Here is a 24,029-nt window from a genome sequence, read left to right on the forward strand (position 1 = left end):
CAGTTTTGGAGTTCTCTACTGTATCTTCCAGGGGCTTTTGCCAGTGCAGCTATGCAAGTGAGAGATCACGCCTCTTTGCAGTCTGACTGACATAGCTAAGCCAGCAAAGAGTGAGAGCATGCAATTTCAGCTGAAGCAGCAAATGACTAATACGGCAGTAAGTTTAAAAAATTGCTGCATTGCCCAATAACTCAGTACAATCTTCCATGTTCTGAATACATGAGGACCTAAGGCGTTTCTGGAGCTGAGAATTTCTTGCCATCAAGCATGCCTGCAATTCAGGCATTAAAGTTTGTGCATGTTGATAACGCATTCTGGCAAAACACACTTCCATGGTTTAAGACATCACTCCTCTACAAATGACCACACTGCCTTTTTGCTGAAGGCCACTGATCCTTCAACAGCTGTTGGTTAAAACCTACATAAAGAAATCAAGCCATGCATGAGCCTCAATTTCTTCAATTCAAAGTCAAACCCAGGGCAAAGTGAAACCTAAATCCAACCTTGCCTCCCCATTCCTCCTCTGCCTCCATCCCCCATGTTTGAAACTATGCCTCTGGATTTCACCACTCAAAATGAACACCTTTATCCACTGACTGGTGCAAACACAATACACCCTCAGGAAGAGGAAAAATAACACCACAAACCGTTATTTTTATTACTTTTGTCTATTGAGTGTGTGTCACAGGGCCCATTCTGATTTATCTGCCTAATGATTTAGGATCATCCCCACCAAGCACATATATGGAAGTTGTAATAGCTTATAAACACAGACTGAACATTATGGAGAAACTGGAAATGAACGGGTTAGTATTGCAATTAAAACTGTTAAAAATAGCTAAATGCTATAGGAAGATTTGCTTTCCTCCTCCTCATCTGCTCACGTTGATCTTTCAAAAAAGAACAGGAGAAAATGCTAGTGGAAATAATTACTATTCAATGTAAATAACGAACAGAATAATATACTCTTCACATGTCTGTAAGACAACTAAGGAAAGCTTCATGGAACCTTTTTCTAAAACTCTCTTGTTTGAAGTCAAAAAAAAGCCCAAACCAAACTGAAACCACATAAATGTGCGTTTCTTCACAATAAATGTACTTTATAACTACAGTCACTCATGAGCCTACAGCCTTTCACTAGGAGGAAAAAGGGTGCTGGAACTAATGCATACAGGATTTCATCATACGATCGCCTGATAAACTGGTATGTCTTCCTTCTTAGCCCTCCTTCTCAGATTCTAGGAAAGCTGATGAAACTCAACTTCATGTAGTCTGTTGCTGCCCAGATTGATACTTTTTTGCTGCAAGGTTCCTAAGAGCAACCTTTGTTTCTCTAGCACTGAGATAGTGTCCTTCTCTCACACAAAGCCATGGCTGAAGCCAAATGTAATTCTAGCCTAGCTTTTTTGTTTGCTGCAAGTTTCTAACTATAATATATTGCTGATCCTGTTTTTCTGTATAATCTTATTTTCACAGTAAAAAGGAAGGAATAGAACAAACAATCAAAAAAATCTTATACAAAGGGAGTGAGCATCATTTTCATCAAATTACCTAATTAAATGATGTGGTTTACCATATTACTGGGGGGAAAAAAGGATGCAATATTTAACATAAATTTGTTGTGGGAGAGTTAAAAAGTACCCAAAGCTAAACAACCAAAGCATACCTAAATTTAAATTTAGAACAAGCTTGGCTTTCTTCAGTTCCAAGGTGATATAGTCTCCTTGCTGTCCTTCTCCATGGAAGATTACACCTTCGCTTTCAGAGGTCTTAAATTTCAGAGAGATGACATCTTTCAGTGTTTTCATTTTCTTGTTTCTGAATCTGTATGGTAACACTACATGGCCATCAAAATTGATAACATCAGCCCCTAAAGGAAAAAGCAAACATTGTTGATGAGTGACTATATTCCCATGGCCACAGGAAAATCAGATGTGCCGTATGTAGATTATACCTGGAGATAATAAAAAACATTCAAGTGTGATATGCATTGTAAATGTATTTTCTCTTGGCTATAATTTAATACTATAAAAAGTAGGAACCAAGCAGGACATAAATTTAATCCATAGCATATTCAAAAAAGCAGATTCAGGGGGATAAATACTACAGCTGTACTCAACATCTTCTGGTTTCTCTCAAATACAGTTGCTGCCATACAAACTTTCCCAATTATAGTTAAAAAAGACAGACAAACTTCTGAGCAGTCATAAATAATTCATGTGATACCTCTTTAAAATCCAGTATAGGTATCTGTGAAGATTACAAGCAGTAAAACATGAGCCCAAAGAAACTGCCTAGCAATTCTGAGATTCCTCAAGCTGTATGTGAACCATAAGCACAAACCTTGTGGAAATCTCAGGTTAGCTATGGCCTTAAGTAATCTTAAGAAAAACAAAAGAAAAAATCTGTCATTTGGGCTAATTTTTGTTCCAGGTTTGGCTTTATTCTTTGTTCTTACAGCATACGTCAAACACGTATTTAGAAAATGCTTCCTTTCAACTATTCTCTGAAACAGTATTTTATACCCTGATTCAGAGAATAGCTCAACCAAACCTGTACGTCCATCTCTGCCATGAGAACTTACGAAACAACAGAATTGTCTGCTGAGTCAATTTTTAATACTGTTGAGACCTTAATTGCTATCAAAGAACTGCTTATGTACAGCTTCTGTATAGGTTGCTTTTTCACATCCCATAATTTCCAGAAATACTTTTCACAGTGATAAAAGAGCTCTTCGAATGTCAAAGAAGACCATTTAATCAAGCTTCATGATGTTTAACATTCATTTTCTTGAGAAAAGTATATAAAACCATAACCAGCCTTTCATAAATGATATCTATCTCATTGTTCAGTCAAAAAAATCCACAACCCATCTTGTATTCATTAACTAAAACACACCCAATTGAGACGGAGGCTCACAGTCATGTTGATTCATGATGCCTATTCATATATCCTTACATCACTGAGCATAACAAGTTTTCAGATATAAAGACCAACACATTATGCTTCCATCATTCAGGATTTTCCCCACAAAGCACTACTATAATAAATAGTCCTCTACTACTTCCAGGTCATTTGTTTTGCTGACACTATGAGTCTCTGCATGCTGATGTAGTACATGATATCTGTTTCTGATTGACATAACCATTTGTCACCTGTAGATCTCCAATAAATCTGTATGTATAATCACAATAAAGTCATTATCCTCACTTGACACAAACCATTGACTCTCTAGGGATTATTACAAAACGCAGAAGTTGGAGACTTTGCTACCTTGCAGAAACTATGTTAACAGTTCTTAAGACTGATGCATGGGGAAGCATGACAGTGGACAGTTGTTGACTGACAGGTCCACCTAACTTATACTAAAGATAAATTAATGTATCTCAGGGCTGCACGGATCATCACAGCTTGTGATTTAACCTTCACAATGCCACCGCTTTTTAAGCTTACGAATTTTACAGATAAGCAATACTTTCTGCAAACCAGCATCCAGTGTATGTATTTCAGAGTCTACCTGAGATCCACATCTAAGACATGCTATGTTGTACTCATACTCACACACACTGGCTCAGTTACAAAGGCCACTAGTATTAATGGAAGGAGCATTAACCATGTCAAAAAAAGCTCTGTTAAACCTGGGACATAAGTCTCATCATTTTGCTTATCTTTCCAAGTTAGATCAGAAAAAAATCAAAGAAATAAACTTTAATTCTCTACTCAGAACAGCCAAAGACTCCATAAAATTCTTCCCGTGGGAGTCAAGGAGTTCTAGGAGAATGAGGACACAGGCTCTATAATGAAAGTTTCCCCATGTCTCCATAAGATGTTGTCGCTCTCCTTTCTAAAAGATTAATAGGCATATGCAATGCATTTCTGCGTCACACTAGTTTTTTAACACAAGTGAATCAGTAGCAGCAGATTGTCACCAAACAGATGGGTAACAGTCACTGGAAGATTTGAAGGATCTTCCCAGTGGCCAAGATTTATGGTTTTTTTTTTTTTTTTAATGCATAGACTTTTTCATGGATCACACTGACTCGTTTCCATGTCTGTGGAAAAGAGGTATAAGAGAAGAATTTTCCAATCACTTCTTCAAAAGATATAGAACCATACGTCAACTCTTCTATTTTCTCACCCTTAATTACTAGGCTAGTAATAACCTGTGCCATGTATACCTCCCATTTCTTGCATCACATAACTAGAAGCACCAGTTCTAGACTCTTACTGCCATTAGAAAGAAGACAGGTAGACAGAGATGTTATTTGCACAATAATCATGCAGTCTCTGTTCATCTCTGCTTCTGATTAGATAAACGAAGACACTCAGACCCAACGGTGACAGATTTGTTGCTAGCAGCTGAATTCTTCAATGAAAGAGATTCAACCATATAGCTTGAACCTATTCAAAATCTTCCTAAACTTGAAAAGACTTTTGATGAGATGGTAAACATTGCCCCCCTTATTGTTTATGCCAACTAAATGGTAAAGAAAGTCTATTCAGTACATAAAACATAAGCACTATAAATTGACTGCAATATCCTATATTTATTAGGATATATCTCTCATATATAAGAATGTAACAATCTATGCTAGAAAATACACTTTATAATATACATGTTTATAAAATACACTTTACAATATACATTCCAATCATAAGCTCTAAGTTGAACTAAGCCTCTCAGCCTGATTGATTCTTCTGAATGACAAATTCCAGGAAGTCAAATCAGCTCAAAATTAAATACCAGAATGGCATGTTGTATTTGCAGTGCAAGAAATCCATGAAAAAAAGTCATCAGAATGCAAGGAGCAAACACCTTCTCAGGCACAGACGCAGATGTTGCTCTCAGAAATGAGGCCACCCTGGTTCATACTCTGAGTCTGTATTCAGAAGCAACACACTGTGATTTCAGAGGTGAGGTTATCTTGTATATTCTCATGACTCAAGTAAATACATTACTTCTGGAATTTGTTTTGAAGAAACAAAGAAAATGGTTAGAAAAATACTGTAAGAGAGATTATATCAACCTAGTTTTTTGTTTGCCTTACAAGGTGTCAAGAGACACAGGGAATGCCTCCTTGAGATTTTAGTATGTAGTTTTCGAAAACAACATTTAGAAAAGCATGAAATCTGTTTATAGAAAAAGTATCTACATGCAAGTCTCTCTGTTATCACAAAATTCCTACTTCTATGTAAAGCAAATTTGCTATACAGATTATGTTCTTCTGAATCTACATGACTGCCTTGAACAAATGCTACAAATGAAAGAAAATTGAACACTGCAGCTTAAGCAACCTTTATAACAAATATACATACTAAAAATATTATTCCTTATACAATGGAAGACTTTATTCCATAATCATTTGTTAAATTTACTTCCTGATGGTTCTAGGAACCTCTGTATGAGGTATATCGTCTTTACCCTCAGGCCAGCTGGTATCTCTTTGTAACATCTGCAAAAGTTATGTTAATAGTCCTGCATCTGATCCGTTGCTGATCAGGGCAATGACTTGACTTCTATGTGTCTGTGGATTCACAACATGCTGCCTATGAAAAGGTGAGTATATATTCCTCCTATGCAGTTATGCATACATGTTCTTCACATCATTCACCAAAGAAAATTCCTGTCACACGCTTTAGAAAGCTCAGTAAATGCATTTTCCCAAAACCTGGCCAGGAATTGCCATGTTTTGACCATTATTCAATTAAAAAAAGAAACAGCAGTAATCTTTGATTAAGCAGCTTTTTTTTATGCAGAGCTGTGCTGGCAGCATGCACACGGGTCTGCATGATAATTCAATCACCTAAAGATTACATAGCAATTATGTTTAAGAGTTATCATATGTAGACTGTGGTAATGACTTGTGTTCCTTCAATGATGACACTCAGCTATTTAGTATCATGATAATTACCATGATGCAGAATGGTACTTAGACAGTAAGCCATATAATTCCTATAATTGCAGTGTAAATACATAATTTGTTCTCATCCTCAGCCACTCGACTACCAGCATTAGTAGCAGAGAGACCTAAGCCATCACATACATACATTTCACCTGCATTCAGTGAAGTCTGACTGTTCTCAGAGGCTACTATTGAAATGGGGGAAAGAAATTAAAAGGATGAAATGCAAAAAGAATTGAGAAAGAGGGAAATAGGAAGGAAGAGGAGAAATGCAGAAAGATGGGGGAAAACAACTTATTTTGATGGGGTTTATTACATTTTAATAAGAAGTACAGCTCTGATTACTTTCAATTTGATTTCTCTTCTGTTGGACTTCCTATGACACGGATCAACTGGATAATGCTGTTGACATCTTAGAAACATAACACCACTTTCAGCTGGTGAGGAAGATGTATTAGGCTTTATCTCAGTATATGTGTGAGATACCATGTTATAACCATTTAGTTAGTTAATAGCATCACTGCATACAATTCAAATATAAAAAGATAATAAAGACAGAAAGCCTGAAAATACTGACAGGAAATTGGGTAACAAATGTGACTTCCTTCCCAAATCTCACAGGAAAATAAGTCACCAGTCACAGGTTTTCCTACCTATGCTTTTGTCCTTTGCTTTTGTCCACATGCTAGATTTGATACAGGTCAGGGAATCAAAACTGGACAAAGATATTTTATTTGGCATTCCAAAATAATTTATTAATTACACGGAAACAATTTCAGATCAGACTCAAGCTCCAGAACTCCTCTATTTCCTGCCTTTCTAGTAAGAGAAATACAATTACCTTCAATGTCAGCATCTGAAGGATGAAGAAGTGTTCATTCATGAAGACTCAATTCCAAGACTTCCACACAGCTACTTAGCTACTGTGATCAAAGTACTGCCTAAAAAGACTAAAATGTCTCCACTATCAAACATGGTAAAATAACGCTGATCAGAAAAATGCAGAATAACAAAGTACTTGCCAGGAAAAAAAAAATAACGTACAGCAAACAAAATCAACATTATTAATTGCAATTTTAACATGTACCCAGAGTTTTAAATCACTAATGATCTCCCAATGATCAACTCTACAAAGCCTGTACAGAATATTTCACTGGGATTAAAAATACAACAGTTCTGTATCGCTGATCCACAGCAACCTTAGGTGCAACGTTCTCACTCCATTAACTCCCCTCCATTATCTCTGTTTTATCTACTTAAATCTCCTGTTTAAATGATTTTTAGGGAAAAGATCTTCTCTTGTAGCTTTCTTTTCTCACCCTATAATGGGCACATTATGTCTGATGTACTAATATTATAGTAATAAACAGCATTAACCATGCACTGAACATCTATCCTCTGAAAACATCAAAGATGCATCAAAGCATCTCTGGCTGGGCCAAAGTATTCCACATATGTAATTTCATTTGTTGTAGCTATTAGTCACAGACAGTAAAATATCATTATGACAAATATAAGTAAATAGTGTATTATTTATGTACTTTAAAGCAAAAATAAGGTGTTCTCCTAACAAAGCAAGGGATAAAGCTCAAAATCACACCAAAAACAAATTCTCATTTTGTTATTATGATAAATTACATACACAGAAACTACTTCAGAAGACCTTAATCTACTTTTTCAGTAGTTCCAAATACTGCAACATAATAGCACGTTGAATTTGCCACTGTAGTCTTTGCAGTGGGGCTACACTAGCTTAGCTTATGTTAGAGATGCATTACTACATCTCACTGCCCCAGAAAAATGAGGAAAACCCTTGTGCCAGCACAGCAGTCAAAAGAGTGTCCCCTCTTTTATGCCTTATTACGATGAGGCAGAGAGCAAAAGGTACCCTGTTTGAACAGTTCCTTCAGCTCCAGCCATAAGGACATGGGTGATTTAGTGGCTTGAAATTTGCTGCAGGAAAACTGATGCTGCCTTTACTCCTTTTTTCAAATGGCAATGCATCTGTCACAAAGGCAAAAAAACCCAACAAACCAAAACCTAATACAGACATAGATGTATCTTGCATATACAATAACATATACTTCTTCATGTTCTAGAAGTGTAAGGTGAAATGAAATCAATTTTAAGTTTCTCTTGCCTGCTTAGCCTCCACTGAATCTGAATCTGAATCCTGTCGTTACCTGTCAACCCTAAGTGATGTCAATGCTTGAAAAAGAAAAAATACATTCACTATGGAGTCAAGATTCTTTTTCCTGCCTCTCTTTACATTAGATATAATGTATATATGGCAATGCAGTATCCAAGTAGCATAAAATGCGTTGTCAAGGTGTATTTTTAACTCAATTCTTAGGTAAAAGGCACAAATTTTATTCTGGTATTTTATATAACTGTCAGAAACGCTGAGAAGAAATCTGTAAGGAAGCATTCCCTGAAGTGGTGAGAATGCTTTGCCAAGTTCTGAGTGCAGTATCTACCAAACGTATGCCAATAGCAGTCAGACATTTTCAAGTTTTCTCTGAATTTCAAAGCAGAAGCATTCTTCTTCTTGTTATCATCATCATCATCACTGTTGTTATTATGTCAATATATTACTACTCATTTTGCTAGCTCTTGTGCAAATGTCTGTAAACACGTGGTTATTTGTCAGGGATATTTTAATGTCTACTAAGAAATAAATGCATCAAGTGAAATGAATAAGCAGTAGAAAGAAAAAAAAAAAGGAAGGAAAACAATATAAATACATGTAATCCAAAAGTCCCCTCTCTTTGCTATTTCTTTTTTTTTTTGGTAGGACAATTGGGGTCTTTCTCTCATCTGTGTAGGTGTTAAACTACATTGGAACACAAACTAATTGTTTCTAAAGACAACCATTTTGTGATGAGTGTATATAAATATGCCAGAAAAGGATCGTCTTAAGGGTGCGTAGAACTAGAATGATTTGTCACACACCTAACACTTCGGTTGTTTTTTTCCTGCCAAGTCTAATAAACCACTAAATTTTCAGGTAAATTTTCTTTCATTAATTCTTCAGCTTTTGAAAAGGCAACATCATTTAAAAACCCAATGGGGACATTTTTAAATATGCTATGCTTCTACTATAAATTGGGTAAATCAGGTAACAAATATGTTTATAGTACGCTTTGCAATTCAGCTGTAAGCTTATGCATCCTAACCACAGTGTACAAATTAGACCATAGTCTAATTCTATACTCCTATGGTGGACTACTAACAGTACTAGAGAGAACTGAGGTAAAACTGCAATTAAAGATAATCTGCAGCTCAGATAATATATGTGCCTTTTATAATCTACTCTGGTTTGTGAGTCCAGAAAGTCAATTATGATGCATGGTATAAGATACAGTTTATTTGAAGAATTCTATTCATAGGAGAGATGGGAGATAGAGCACCACGGAAATACAACTTCCACGGCAATGTGTTTCTCTGCCTAATTCCAATTATTTAATTGCTTAAACAATTATGTTCTCTTTTTCCAACCAGAAAACCTTTGATCTTACCTGTATATTGTAGTGAGATCTTATAACAAGGCTGTTTAACCTAAGCATTTTGCCCTGAGAATGCAATTGAACTTACTGTTGATGCACACTCACTGCTCTCTAAAGTAATTGTATTCAAATAGTTAAAGTTCAAATTAGGAAAAAAAATGAAGGATGTTCTTAAGACCTGCTGAATCCTGAGGTTGAAGACTTGGGTATTTTCAACTATCTTTGAATTATAAGGTGCAAGTTAAACTGTGTAGTCTCCATCATCTCAAAGTTATACTAGTATGACCATCACCTCCTTTCATCATTAAGCAAGAGGGGGTAGGTAATGAAATCATTCCCTTTTACCAAAACCTCCTCCTGTGTTTCTGGCTGTAGCAATCATGTTTTAATTGATAATTTTTCAGGTCATAATATAACAGTATTCATCAAATGGACAAAATAGAAGCCGCTTAATACCTGAGTTTCTATACTTTAAAAAGTTTTCATATAGATAGCATTGCAAGCATCATTTATGTTAAAATTAAAATTCAGGCATCTTGCAACTATGCACTAGAAGCAGCAAAATGTTCTCTACAATTTATTATTCCCTAGCTATGGTACTTCCAAGTACATTAGGTAAAAAATACATGTATAATCCACATATTCTAAAGAAACTCAGCTTTTTGTATTATATCATGCTGATTTATAAGTCAAAAGTGTTCCTCACAACCATAAATACGTTTAGTTTATCCTCCATTGTGAAACATGTCATTTGATACTGGATCTCAATGGGAACATTAAAGTGTATAATTAAACTCTGAAACCAGATACACTAAAGAACTCGATTTACTTGAGAAGAGTAAGCCTCTGCTAATGTTTTCCCTGTTTATTAAAAAAGTACATCACAAGAGCGTCAGGTCAATAACGAAGGAGAATTGTGACTCTCACATAGTAACTGGCCAAAACAGGTCTCAATCTTTATTAAACTGCTGAGCTTGCTCCTTACTTAATGAAAAAAAAACAAACTATAGGGAAGAAAGAAGTTGTGCCAAGTCATACAACATTTACACTCAATTTACTTGGTGAATAAATGAGCTACAAAACAGACAAGACAATCTATTAAAACATTAAGGAAACAGATGACTAGCTGGAGCCCTTGTTTCAGCGTTTACAGCTGCATGAAAACAAGAAGTCATGCAATTGACCTACAAAATACTGATTTAGAATACCTATTTCTAATTTCTTTTTTGAGCTGATGACACCTAATTCAATTATCTCATGGTATATATAATCTTTCAGATACCTTTTATTGGCCAGGCACTCTAATACCTGTTACTCAAGGCCAAAATCTTTCTGGCTCACATTCTATATCTTTTATTCACATAATCTTTCAAACACATACTCATCACTTCTTCCAACCACAGAGCTCATATCTAAATGGAACTTTCAAAGGGAGCTGCATACACAGTGATTACGGAATATGCAGCAGGGACTCAGTTTCAAGCTGCTGTACTCAAATCTCATAGAATAAGAATCTCACTATCATAATTCAAACTCTTACAATTGACCCGAAAGAAAAAGGAGTATCAGATTTTGCCAGGGGACACTCACATTTCTTCTAGTGAGTAGCCTCACTATTGTCTAAAGCACACAAATGTGTCATTAAAGGTCCTTTTTAATGTACTGTCTTCCCTTCTTTCTCCCAACAGCCAGTCTGCTGCTGCTTCTAACTCCATCTTGCTACGCCTGTTTATTTTAGGAAAACAGACACTAAGATGGAGCACATTACTATCTTGAACTACTGCATTTCAGTTGCAAATTATGAGTTAATAGATGCAAATCCTTTAGCATAAATGAAAGTATAACAACTCCATGCATTTATGAGGCAGTTCAGTATCACTGTTGTATTTCCAAATTACTCAGAGACAAACACCTTGTGTTTAGTTCAGCACGGCACAGAAAAACAGACCCCTGGAACTAGGTGTTGGGTAAGTAATTCAAGATTAGTAATTCAGTCAATTATTTTTTTCTCTCCTTGCCTGACATCCAACATATCTAAAACCACATGTACCTCTAGTGTACTCTTTACTCAGTGTCATCTTATACATTGTCATGTAAGCAAAGGTATTGGTTTCAAACTTGCAAGACATAAAATCTGAGCCCCAAACTCTAATGTGCATGGACCAATAACAGCCAATAAAAGTGGTGAATTAATGTGGCTGAATCAGTCTTTTTTCTATTTCTTTGCATGCATTTCAGTATGTATTTATGTATTCATGTATTTCAGTATTAAACTCCCCCACTCATATTCAAAGTTGTGAGTCAAGGCTTTATCTTCAGATGGTCTAATATAAGTAGATTTGGTTTTGCTTTGGTTCAGTGGAAATCTAGCAATCCACTCTTACATGAAGACGGCCCCTAATGATTAAAGGTATGCTACTGTAATAGAGCATACAGTTGCCAATTTTAAGTGAGCAAGTGCTTTGAGTAATAATGAGCAAAAAATTTAGAATCTGGTATTGCACTGGCATCGCTTGCAGCTCTGCTTACACTCCACAGAAAGAAAATCCCCAAACTATTCAATATACAACAATATGAAATGCTCAACTTGCATTACACCCAGTGTACAGAGTGAGGAAGTTCCCTGAGAGGGGAAAAAATACTTTCACTTCAGAAATGCTCCCCAGGACAGGTAGTACGGGAGGTAAGAGCAGGTACAAGCACATAATCACAAAATCATTATGGTTGGAAGGGTACAAATCACCTAGTCCAACCCACCTGCTCCGAGCCTATTTTCACATTTCATTCTGCCAGAAGCACTGAGTTTCATGTAACTGGGCTTTCACCTTTTTTCCTGATCTGAAACAGGAAATAGAACGTTTGCTTTTACTAGCAAGTGATTTTCCTCCTTTGTGTACTACAGGCTGTACCTTCCAAAGCCAGTGACATACTGTCCCCTCCCCGCTGCCAGACATCTATAACTTCTAACAGGCTTTACAGTTTAAGATTTGTTGGTGTTGCTGAGTTGAAGACCGTCAAATTCCCCACTTGCCAGAACAGTTCCGAACAGTCTTTCTTTAGCATGAGTTTGCTTATGGCATTTCAGCTGTGCGACTGACTTGTTCCTCCCCTATGAATCGTACCATGCATTTCAGGCTTCCCTGCACAGTCAGTGCCATCAATTCTGTCTCCTCAACTCTGTATTATTCTCCATCACTAAAAATAAAAAAGCCGGAAGGATGAGTTCCTTCTCAGGAAGAGTATAAGGAGCTCCCTCACGTCCCATTAATATGGAATAACATGCAAAAGGTGCAATACTTAAAATCACAACCATTTAAAATACATTACTGTTGTGAGTTCAAGTCTTCATCCACTGCTACCGTTTTGCTTTTTCTGGCCCAATGGGTTATTTTCATTCTGCTTTTCAATCTCTAAAATAAGTACAGACACTAGAAGCTAAAACCTGCTTCTTTTACTCAAGCATTTTGAAGTGACTGTCATGAAGGACATGCTCTTCCCTTGCTAGGTGCTACAGTGTGTGCTGTCTGGTGCTGACCTCAAGGCTGCGGGGTTACCCCAAGACTGAATTAACACTGAAAGTCAGCTTTGGCTTATGGTACAGCCCCGTGTTGCTGCTGAATGTTGTGCAAGTAAATTTGATAAGATCCAGCACAGTTAAGGACAGAACATGTCCTAACTGACACATCAAACTGCTTGCTTAAAGGTTGGGGAAACACACATTAAACCTTTCGCTCAATAGAGTCACCAGATTCAGTAAGGAAAGGAAAGTGCAGTTTTCGTTAATCAGTTTGAAATGTCTGGAGGGCTCAAAATACAGTAAGAATCTATCTCTGAGAAAAGAAAGGTTTCCAAACTCCATTAAATTTTATGTTTTTCAAAAATAAAGAGAGGTTGCATAACAGTACACACAGAGATTTTCTTTTCCATGGAAGCATTTTTCTTGTTGGGAGCATTAACCTGTTATTAACAGCAGCCAATGTTTACAAATGATTTAAAACTGTATTTTCTTTCTCTAGGTCTTCAAATTATGCAAGGTTTTTTCAGATGCTTTTTCTCACCACCCTTTACTGTAAGGGTGGTATGGTTTAGTGTGAGGTGTCCATAGTGTGCCCATAGCAGGGGGGTTGGAACTTGGTCCTTTCCAACTCAAACCATTCCGTGATTCTATGATTCTATGATAGAAATACAGAAATAAGTTTGTCAATAGTTATTTCCAAAAACCTGCTGAAGAGCGTGTTTGCTTCTTGAAAACAACTCAGCCAGCTCTGTATGTTAGTGACTCTCACTCACTACTGCAAATATTCATGTTAACCCAATGGATGCAATTTCATAGCCGCTCTTAGGGTATAATCTATTGTGTTTAATAAACAAAGGGAGAATAACATCCAAGATTGTTCCAGGTAGATAATAAACACACATAAATGTGTACCAAGCTGCTCTAAGTTCATAAGATGCTGCTATTCAATCACAAAACAGTGAATGCTACACATGAATAAAAGAGGAAGAAAGTTTTTTTTTAAACTCAGACGTGGAAAACTAAATTCCATTGCAAAGAATTGCCATGTTCCCTTCTTTAAAACTGCTTTTCCTTTGTGCTGGAAAAAGCCACTCAGAAATTTTTCTTACAAAATTATTTGTCATGGATCCAGTGTTTGAACATTTCTTCACCCAGGCAACATTGTTTAGAACAAGTCAAATAAGCAAAGCATGTAGCAGATAAGTCTCTCTTGGTTTACTACACTGAAATACACCCTGATCTGATAGGAATATAACCACACATATACTGAATTTGGTTTGTAATGGGCTTCCTTTTGGTTTACATGTTTACATAAAGTACAGGGGAAAACACTTCAATTGGGAAAATTCTAACTAAAGTAACAAGCAATGGACATGTGTCATGGTTTAAACCTCCCGGCTTCACCTCCTCCCTGGCAGAGCATGAGACTCACAAAGTCCTTGCCCAGACCAAACATCACTGTTATCAGCTCTGTTCTGAGGCCGAAAGTCAAAAATACAGCACTGCCCCAGCTACTAAGAAGGAGAAAAAGTGACTGCTACTGCTAAACCAGGACAGTATGTAAGGTTTTGTGAGCTGTTTCTCTGTGTGTGTGGCATCCTCACGCAAAGTATCAATGCCAAAAGTAAATGGCATTAAGAGAGTATTGTTAAGGTTTGTCACGGTTTAAACCCAGCTGGTAACTCAGCACCATGCAGCCTCTCACTCACTTCCACCCCTGGCTCCCGGAGGGGTGGGGAGGAGAATCAAAACAATGTAACTCCCACAGGTTGAGATAAGAACAGCCCAGTAACTAAGGTACAATGCAAAACCACTACTGCTACCACCAATAATAATAATGATAAGAGAAACACAAGGGAAGAGAATACAACCGCTCACCACCCACCGACCGATACCCAGCTCGATCCGAACAGTGATCTAACCCTTCTGGGTAACTGCCTCCAGTTTATATAGTGGGCTTGACGTGCTGTGGTATGGAATACTCCTTTGGCTAGTTTGGGTCAGGTGTCCTGTCTCTGCTCCCTTCCGGCTTCCTGTGGCTCGCTGGCAGAGCATGAGACTGAAAAGTCTGGTGGTTTTAACCAAAAAGTAGTAATTGCTAACTGGAAATTTAAGACCAACAGGTAGTATTGTACAGACAAGGAATGCAGAAAATAGTGTGCAACAAGTGAAGATGAGCTACCACTTGTACTTAATTACAAATAAGTGAAAAAAACCCTTACTGAGTAAAAGATCTGCTCTACTCCACATAACAAAACATTCACACTGCTTTTCTTAATAAAACAAGGAGGTTACTTGCTTCAGTGACTAATATTTAGATGTATTTTTACACTACCTGCATCTTTCATTTAACTGTCAATTCCAAGTCAAACAAACAAAGGTACTCAAACACTGCCAACAAATGGTATACATTGTATTCACAGACAATTAAAACTGTATGTGCAATGTTATCCTGGTGTATCTATGCTTGTCTGTGTTGACATCTTGGTAAATCTGTCATTATTGTACTCTGTCATTATTCCTTTAGGTAAACAGGTCTGTATCACTGGCATCCTGAAAATAAGTAGACTGGTGCATGGAGAATGAGATTATGAGCAGAAAAATAACACTCATTACAATTGCTAAACTCAACTGAAAAGTGCCAGTTCAGTACCTTCTAGCAGATATAGCCCATACACCACTGCTCTGGGCTTTTTCAGCCTGTGGCGTTCTTTGCCAGGGTCATGTTTCCTTCTCTGCTTTTCTGCTTGTCTGAACCACTGCATTAAATAAGGGGAAGACTTTCCACAGTACTTTATAGGAGATATATCTGCTTAGAAATCAAAACCCACGGAAAAAGAACACCCAAACTACATCTCCTAAAATTGCTTAGGAAGCAATTCTGATTCTGGGGAGGGGACAAGGAGAAGGAAATTATCATATAGGAAATGTTAGTATTGGTGGCTTTTAGTTTGGAATGGTTTATGGATCTTCCTGTTTGGTTGGTTTTTATGAACTATTGTAAACTCCCAGAGAAATCAGACACTATTCCTACCATTTCATCAAAACAACTGCCCAGACTATAGCTTCAGTGGAAAGTTTTTGATCAGGTTTACTTGCACAAGGAACAAAGATAAGGAGAAGAGAAGGTAAAACAAATGCATGTTTCTTTTCAGGATACTGTAAGAATTTTGTGAGGAAAGAAGAATTTTGCACAGATAAACTCCCATGCTGTTCAAACAGCATACAGTACCAGTCCCAGATAATTCAGGAGTTTACAAATAGCTGCTGTTGCAGCTGAAGCTCTGCTCAACCTGAGATTATCATGGGGAACTGAAACAAAATCTCATTCTGCTCTGCCTGACAGATACAAACCTACTGCTGGGACAGTTCTGAGAAGTAAAACTGCTTCAAAGAGGTATGCTTACCATCCATAGTTACAAAGCAATCTTCTATCTACTGCAAAAAGTAGGAAGAAGACACAATATTGAAATACATGGGTCTGTAAGAGCTCTTCAGTAGTCTGTGAACTTTGTGTTACAACAGCAGAGTAGCTCTCCATTAAATGATGGGCTGAAACCTTTGGGGAAAAAAACAACTTTAGCTATACTGAAAATGATAAACTTACAGGGTCTGAGACACCCAGTTCCTATTGACTTTCAATTCTTAATCTTTTCTACCAAAAGCTTTTTCCTCATGGAATTTGCTAGTTAAGCTATTTAATCAAATTTATTTTCTACATCTTTTTAAAGGAAAGTTGCAATAAAAGTTAAAAAAGACAGACAAAACCAACAACAAACTCCCAAACCCCTTTTACTCATTTCTTTTCAGTACTGTGGGTCCTTCTGGTAGTAACTTTTCGAGTCCTTAGGACTGTTTTCTTCCAAAGATCTTTGATCCCTTAGGATGCTGCCATGCAGACAGATGAGTAGCTAAAGCCACAGAGAGATGAAATGGACTGTACACTCTTTTCATTCAGAGGCGCTTAAACTGCTTCAGATGGTCTTGTCTATACTGAAGAATTATTACAAGAAAATTTCATCACTACTAAAGCTATTTCAGCTTCTGTAGAATCTGTATTGCTTTGAATTCCAGAGTAGATTGCTTTCAAGCATATGTGATCATATCCTATGTTAACATCTGTATTTGTTCATTGTAAAATGTCCTTTAGCATGAACAACAGTTCTTAGTCTCTCCAAATCCTATGAGCAAACTTTACTCAGTTTTCTGTGCTTTTAAGGAACAGCTTTGTTTTTCTTCTAAACAGATGAAGTAAATCACTTTTCAATACTGATATTTAAACTGACCCTTCCAGAGAGAACAAATATACTGCCTCATTGACAAAGGGGACTGTTGTGCAAATCATCTACCCTTTCTTTTATAGATTTTGCATACAAGTGACTCGGCAACACATTTAGAGACTTGGTTCATACTCTGAGCTGTAAGATAAATTGTATTTTAAATTAAAGTTGGGATTTTCAAGGTTCTTTTTAACCTCAGTGAGGGAAAACTGATCTCTTTTTGCTTCTTCCAGATGTGCCATGCATCTTCAGAGCATAATGCACAGGTCAGTTTTGTAGTCTGCTCAAGGGATATATGAAAAAGTGATATCTAAGGTTTTGAATTAGTATTTGGAATACTAATTTCTCATTGCATAAGGTACTAATGGCAAAAATCCCAATTAACTTGATGGGCATTTCTCAGTGTACGTCCTTCAAGGGCTTTCTGGTACAAGCTTTTATCACTGAACTTTGAGACAGTAAATCATAAAATGAAACTGTGAAGCAGTATAAGATAAATACACAACTTGAAAGCAAAACTACTATGTATCTTGCAATAAAAAGAAACCTATTGCTCTACCAAGCCAAGCTCAGTTCTGTGAAGGGGACGGGAAGGAACATTTCTGCCTAACTGCCTAAGTAATTACACAGCGTTCATCCTAATTAAGACAGCACAAAGACAACATTTTGATCCCTGATACTGGACTCTTATTACTCTGAGATGCTTTTCCTAAGAAAACTGGATGAGATGACATTAGAACTGGTCAAATATACTGAATATAAATCTGCTTTAATCTCAGTGCAACCCACGGAGCGATTACAGATCACTGAGCCTAAGCGGTGTTTCAGGGTTTTTTCTTCCTCTCTCTTTTTCTCTTCACTGTCTGCCAGTACAATGGGCCCTTTTGCCCTTTATGTTATATTGCTGTGTTACATGCATTTTCTACTTCACACAGAGAGAGCTGTTTAATTAGGAAGACCAGAGTGAGCTTCTAAAGTACTGCTCTTTAATACTGTTAGTTTATCTGTTAATTAATGTGCTACTCTTTCCAATCTAATTAGATTTTTTTTTTTTACTGCAGAGATAAGTCACTGAAGTCATTAGAAAGAAATACAGAAGGAGGAGGTTGGTGGGAGGCTCAGAGATATTTATTGTTAGAATTTGTTATGTGTGATGTACATAGATTTGTTACTGTCTCCTCTTCTTTCACCCGTGCCCGCAGACTTAATCAGGCTTTTGTCAAGAAGGATGCAGTTCACTTCCCATAAATAATTCTTATTCCTGCCAGGGAGCTGCATCTCTTCTTTATCTCCACCTCTGCCATGCCCCATCTTTTTCTTTTGCTGTTTGTTCCTCAATGGTAATAGCAGGGCTAACTCTCTTTTTACGTGTTTGCACTGAGTCTTTGTTACCAGAAATCCTTGTTGAGAATGATACTATTTTAATAACTTTTATAGAGTTGACTAATGACTTATGTCAAATGTTTAACAGCATGATGGCAAAAACAGGACGGCAAGCAAGTGGCACCACAGCCTTGTTGCATTTTTGGTAGCTTATGCTGATGAAATACGCTAAGAAATTCTGCTTTATTTTTTCTAAAAGTTTTTTGTGCTCACTGTTGCCCTCTGAGAGAGCTGCTATTTTATAAATCTGAGGATTGCTAAGGACAAGACCTACTTTTGCAGTATGATTTCTGATTAAAAAACACTTTAAAAGTTTGAGGGAAAACAATTAAAAGTGACAGAATCCCAGAGGTAATCTCCATCCCTCTGTAAAATCTAAAATACAACACCAAATACCTCAGTTTCTTGGTGCCATAAAGCCAGAGAAAAGGTGACTTTTTTTTTTTTTAATTTCATTTTATAATTACATATGGAATTCTTTATTTTGAATTTTCACTCTGGTAACGTGGACTTGTGAAGTCAGATCTAACTCATCTCATATCTCATGTTCTGACTATAGAAACAAAAGTGCTTCTTGCCTAACTGAAAATTATGTGCCTCACTTGAATGTATTTTCTATCTTCAAGGGTGGCATGTAGCTTATTACAGAAACATACTCAAAACATAACACCAGTACTAGTAAGAGAGAAAAATGTCTCCTCAACACATCTGAAATGTGAGATTTCTGAAGCCTGGAAGAAAATTTATTCTCATCTAGGTTGTTTTAATGGAAATGGTCTGGTGAGAGATAAATCTTTTTATTCATCATCTGAAGTCTGGGGTTTTAATAGTACTGCAAATCCTGAAGAGCCAGAATGACACTTAGGAGGACTGTCAAAATTATGAAGACATACTCCCATCTATAAACTTGAGAAAATATGAATCTTTAGATGCTTTGGAGATACAGCCCTAAGTACTCTGATGTAAATAATTCCAAGAATCATACAAAACAATTTGCCTTACTCTAAAATAAATATTGCCAGCAAAGACAAGGATCACAACAATTCCTCCAATAAACAACAAAACGTCTCCAACCCTCAGATCAAGTGCCTCAAATCTGAGAGGAAAACCATGCACTTTGCAATCTGATGCGGTCATTAACAGATACAGGCTCATGATAGGCGTAGCACATTTAGAAGCAGAAAAATTACCGACATTAGTCTGTACATCTAGTCCTGTCACTTTACCTGTATCAGTTAAAGACTTATGACTATGCTATAAATACTGGCCCAAGATAACTTCCTCAGAGCCATTACATTGAAGTTACCTTGTTGTCCCAGAAAGAAAGCAGTTTTACTGCAGATAAGTTTTTCATGCTAGGAACCATGCTAAAACTCCCAGTATTAGCAAATTTGCTTCTGTTCAGCAATGGCTGTAGGTTGTCAAAACCTACCGAATTTCTCACAGGTGGAGTTTTCCTGGATATTCCAATCACATTTGAGATTTTAGCATTGCATAGATGCCCTTTTTCAATTCTTCTCACATTTTCTGGTTGCCAATTTCCATCACAACCTCACTATCTGACAATCACAGAATCATAAAATCCTGGAATGGTTTGGGTTGGAAGGGACCTTAAAGCTCATCCAGTTCCAAATCTCTGCCATGGGCAGGGATACATTCCATGAGACCAGGTTGCTCCAAGCCCCTTCCAAGCTGGCAATAAAAGGCTGAGGTACTGATCCAATTCTAAGTCCCACCTTTGTGGCCAATACCTGAATAAGGCTTATGTATGGGATGCTGGCATAGGCCAAATGCTGTTTGGTGGGAAGCAGGCAGCAAGAAAAGCTCCAAAGGATGACAAAAAATCATCCTGTGTTCCAGCATTGTACCCATCCTTCACCCATTTTGCAGGACCCTGGGACAGGTTTCTCCTTTCCCACTTACACATCCCTACCACCTGTTTCTTTGTTTCTCTTGTGTACATGGAGTTATGCAAACCCATTCTATGGAAATCTGGTACACACCTTAGGAACATACCTTAGAAATAGAAATATGGACCACTGAGTCAACAACACCCACTAAATCAGAGACAAAGTCGGCTGTTTCAAACTGTTGAATGTACCCTTATTTGTTGCAAAACCTACAGTGAGAGGATGGTCTGAGTGCCTTTCTAACTCTTCCAATTCAGTAGAAAGATGCTATATACTTACAAAGGTAAATAATATAGATCCATTCATGCATTTAAGCATTTCTATCAGAAAAGTACAAATTATTATCTGAGTACTTTTCAGGAATGAATATACTAAGACTGGTGGTCCTACGGTAATTTTTCAGAATGCTTGTAACATGCAACGGAAATGACACTTTGCTGAAACATTTTATAGCATTATTAAACTATCTGCCTCTATTAAATTTGATCATTCCTCCTGAAAAAAAACACATCAAAACCATCTTAATGGAATACTTCCATTTGGTTCATAGAGTATTCTGCTGCTAGATTCACAAGCCAGAATGTACTCTGCAAGGTTTTTTAAATATATGCTGCCAACACTGTTTGAAAATAATTCTAACCTAAGAGGACGTTCAAAATAGATGACTGACAAACAAGACACTCATTATTAGAATACACTTATTCTTAGATTGGAAAGTAATAAATGCATAATAAATTCATTCTGACCTACGTATCTCATATTAATCAATCATAGCAGCATGAACAGACCTTTGTTTTCATTTTCAGTTCAGGGTTCATATCAGAAATAGGCTTTCTTAGACAATTCAGATTAAAAGAAGCTCCTATAACTTTGAAATCTTCCAAAGCTATCAGAATGATTACAGCAGATTTGATGTTCCAGCCAGTAAGGCTGAAGCTGGCCTCTTTCAGAAGTAGTTTCCACCTCCCTTCCCACTTCTTAAAAGAGAGGTAGATAAGTGATTCATAACCATGAGGACGGCTGAAGTGAAAGCTTTCTTTTTTTAATCTGTGTACAGGGTCTAGCTGGGATGAAAACAAATTTAACCCCTCTTCAGAGCAGCCCATATGGTGCTGTGCTCCACAACTCCGGCTGAAAGTGTTAACACACCAGTGTCCTGACTGCAGCTAACAGGATTTGCATGGCATCAGGGCTCTCTCTCCACAGCTCCAACCCCCAACGTCAGTGAGCTGGGGGTGGACGAAAGGTTAGGGGGGAACACAGCCAAGACAGTTGATCCAAACTGACCACAGGGATATTCCATATCAAACAACATCATGCTCAGCAATGAAAACCCAGGGAAAGAAGGAAGGGGGGACATTTGCGGTTATGGCATTTGTCTTGCCAAGTAACCATTAGGCAAGCCAGGAAGTAGGAGGGAGCATGACACCTTATGAACAGCCTTCGCCATTTCGAATACTACCTACTTTTCTTTGTTGCTTTCCAGAGCTATTCCTGACAGTCTGTCTAAGGCTCTGACCTCTGGTGGGCTCATACTCCTTTATGGCCTGTAGTCCAAATTTAAAGGGGGTCATACCAGATAATCTCAACTCATGACTCCATATACTTTCTTTCTGTCAGACTTATACCCTAGGGAGATCTTTATGCAACTTTAACAAGATGAGCTAGAAGAGAGGAATAACAAATATATCTTGGCAAAGATGTATGAATGGGCTATTATCTCTTCTCAAAGTCCTGCGCAGAAATAGATATTTCACAAATGTACCTATTCACCTTGGAACAGTAGGAAACACTATTTCTGATAACTATAAGCAATTGAAAAAACGTGCATTTCATTTCACTGACCGCATTAGGGATACATATATGCATGTGCACCTAAGCTAATACTCAAGAGAGCAGCTATAAGAGGAGGTCTTCATCATGTCTTAAATGCCTTTTTTCATCAGGCTGCAGCAAGAGTCTGGGACTTCTCCCTGCCTTTCTAATGAATAACAGAGAAACCTTACTACAACTAGATATCAAGTTTAGAATTTAAATACTGAAAGAAAGGTATCCTCTGCAACATGCTGAAAAGAAAATCACCTCACATATTCCTTCTGTTGCTCTGTTTTAATTTTAAGCTCTTGCTTTGTCTAGTTTACACAAAACAAAATTCTTATGCTCAGAAAAATAACTGCCATCACCACTAAGCTATTAGATTATTATTAGACAGGGCTAAATCATGTAATTGATGCATTCTTCTTTGAATACACTGATCTCAGTACAACACTTGCTGGCTGATCTATAGTTTATAAATTACGTCTTTAGCCTTATTGTTCAAAATCCTACTATTTTCTTGCTCTTGAGCCTACAGAGAACATACTGATAGTCATTCAGACTCCAACGGATAATACCTGGGACCTGAGAACATGAATCTTTTTTTAATAGCTTGTTGATTTAATACATGTGTCTTTCTTCACCAAAGTCAGTATCTAACACTAGTATTTTGTATCAGAAGTATTCGGCTATGTTTACAAATTGAACATCAAAATAGTTTTCCCTGCTTATCTCTTTCTTAGGCTTTTGTAACCACACACCATTTGACAGTCTACAGTATAAATGTTCCTGAACACATAAATGAAAACAAAATACAGTACACTGAATACATCAACCACCAGCCCGATTAAATACTGAAGGCAGAATGAAACTCTTACTACTGAGAGACTGCAGATGTACTGTACCTGATGGGTGGCAAGCCTTCAGCACCAGGCAACACTCAGGTACCACTGTGAGAGGCTTTGACTGACTGTTGGCTAAATGGATGTGAAGAAACATGTGCATTCTGAAAACATTCTGCTTTTTAAACACATCTCTCATGGCCTTTTCTCAGAAGATAGTTTCACCTTGTGGCTAAGTTCCTCTCCACTTTATCAGAGGGTTGAAGCCCGTCCTGTTCAGCTGTTCTCCCTCTGCCTCTTTGTGTCAGCACAACCACAAACAGACAAAACTGACCAGTATTTTCTCACACAAGCCAATAACACAATTTTCTTCTGAGTATCTCAGTTCTCCTTACACACTTTCCTGCATTAGATGTATATTGTTTCATTTTCTTTGTAAAATCCAAATTACTTTAGGACAACTTCCAAATGACTATGAAGGTGTTTCACTAAGAAAATCTCGTAAGAGTGTAGATATTGCTATTACCAATGGACATACAGTAATAAAACTCAGACATGAAGCTGATATGACTAGTACTGAGCTACTAGAAAAGAAGTAAGTCTTTCTATAAATAGGTTTTTCCTGATTACACAGTGCACACAGTTGAAGGATAATGCTATCCTTACAGCAAAGGTAAACACAGAAGATCTCACGCCTGTTCAAACTGCAGCATATGTTATTTCTTGAGGGCTCTTTCCCTAACATTTATCCATTCTTCTGGTGAACTCCAACAAATGACAAGTCAATTTATGTTTCTTTTAATGTAATGTAACTGAATTAACTCAGTACAAATTTCAAGAAAACAGATCTCTGGTTATTGTCAGAAATCTTTT

At 37.2% G+C, this 24,029-nt stretch overlaps 1 protein-coding gene across 1 annotated transcript in view; it reads right to left on the reverse strand.

Moving 5' to 3' along the window:
- The window catches only part of CNTNAP2 (contactin associated protein 2), a gene marked incomplete at its 3' end in the record, with an annotated part of 1,031,819 nt that overhangs the window by 536,722 nt on the left and 471,068 nt on the right, over positions 1–24,029 (reverse strand). The window contains exon 5 of the mRNA XM_080639583.1: positions 1,667–1,870. Within this exon, the coding sequence (XP_080495709.1) occupies positions 1,667–1,870 (204 nt within the window). The remainder of the gene's footprint in view (positions 1–1,666; positions 1,871–24,029) is intronic.

Source organism: Psittacula echo (assembly GCF_963264785.1).
Source record: "Psittacula echo genome assembly, chromosome: 2".
Lineage (NCBI taxonomy): Eukaryota > Metazoa > Chordata > Aves > Psittaciformes > Psittacidae > Psittacula > Psittacula echo.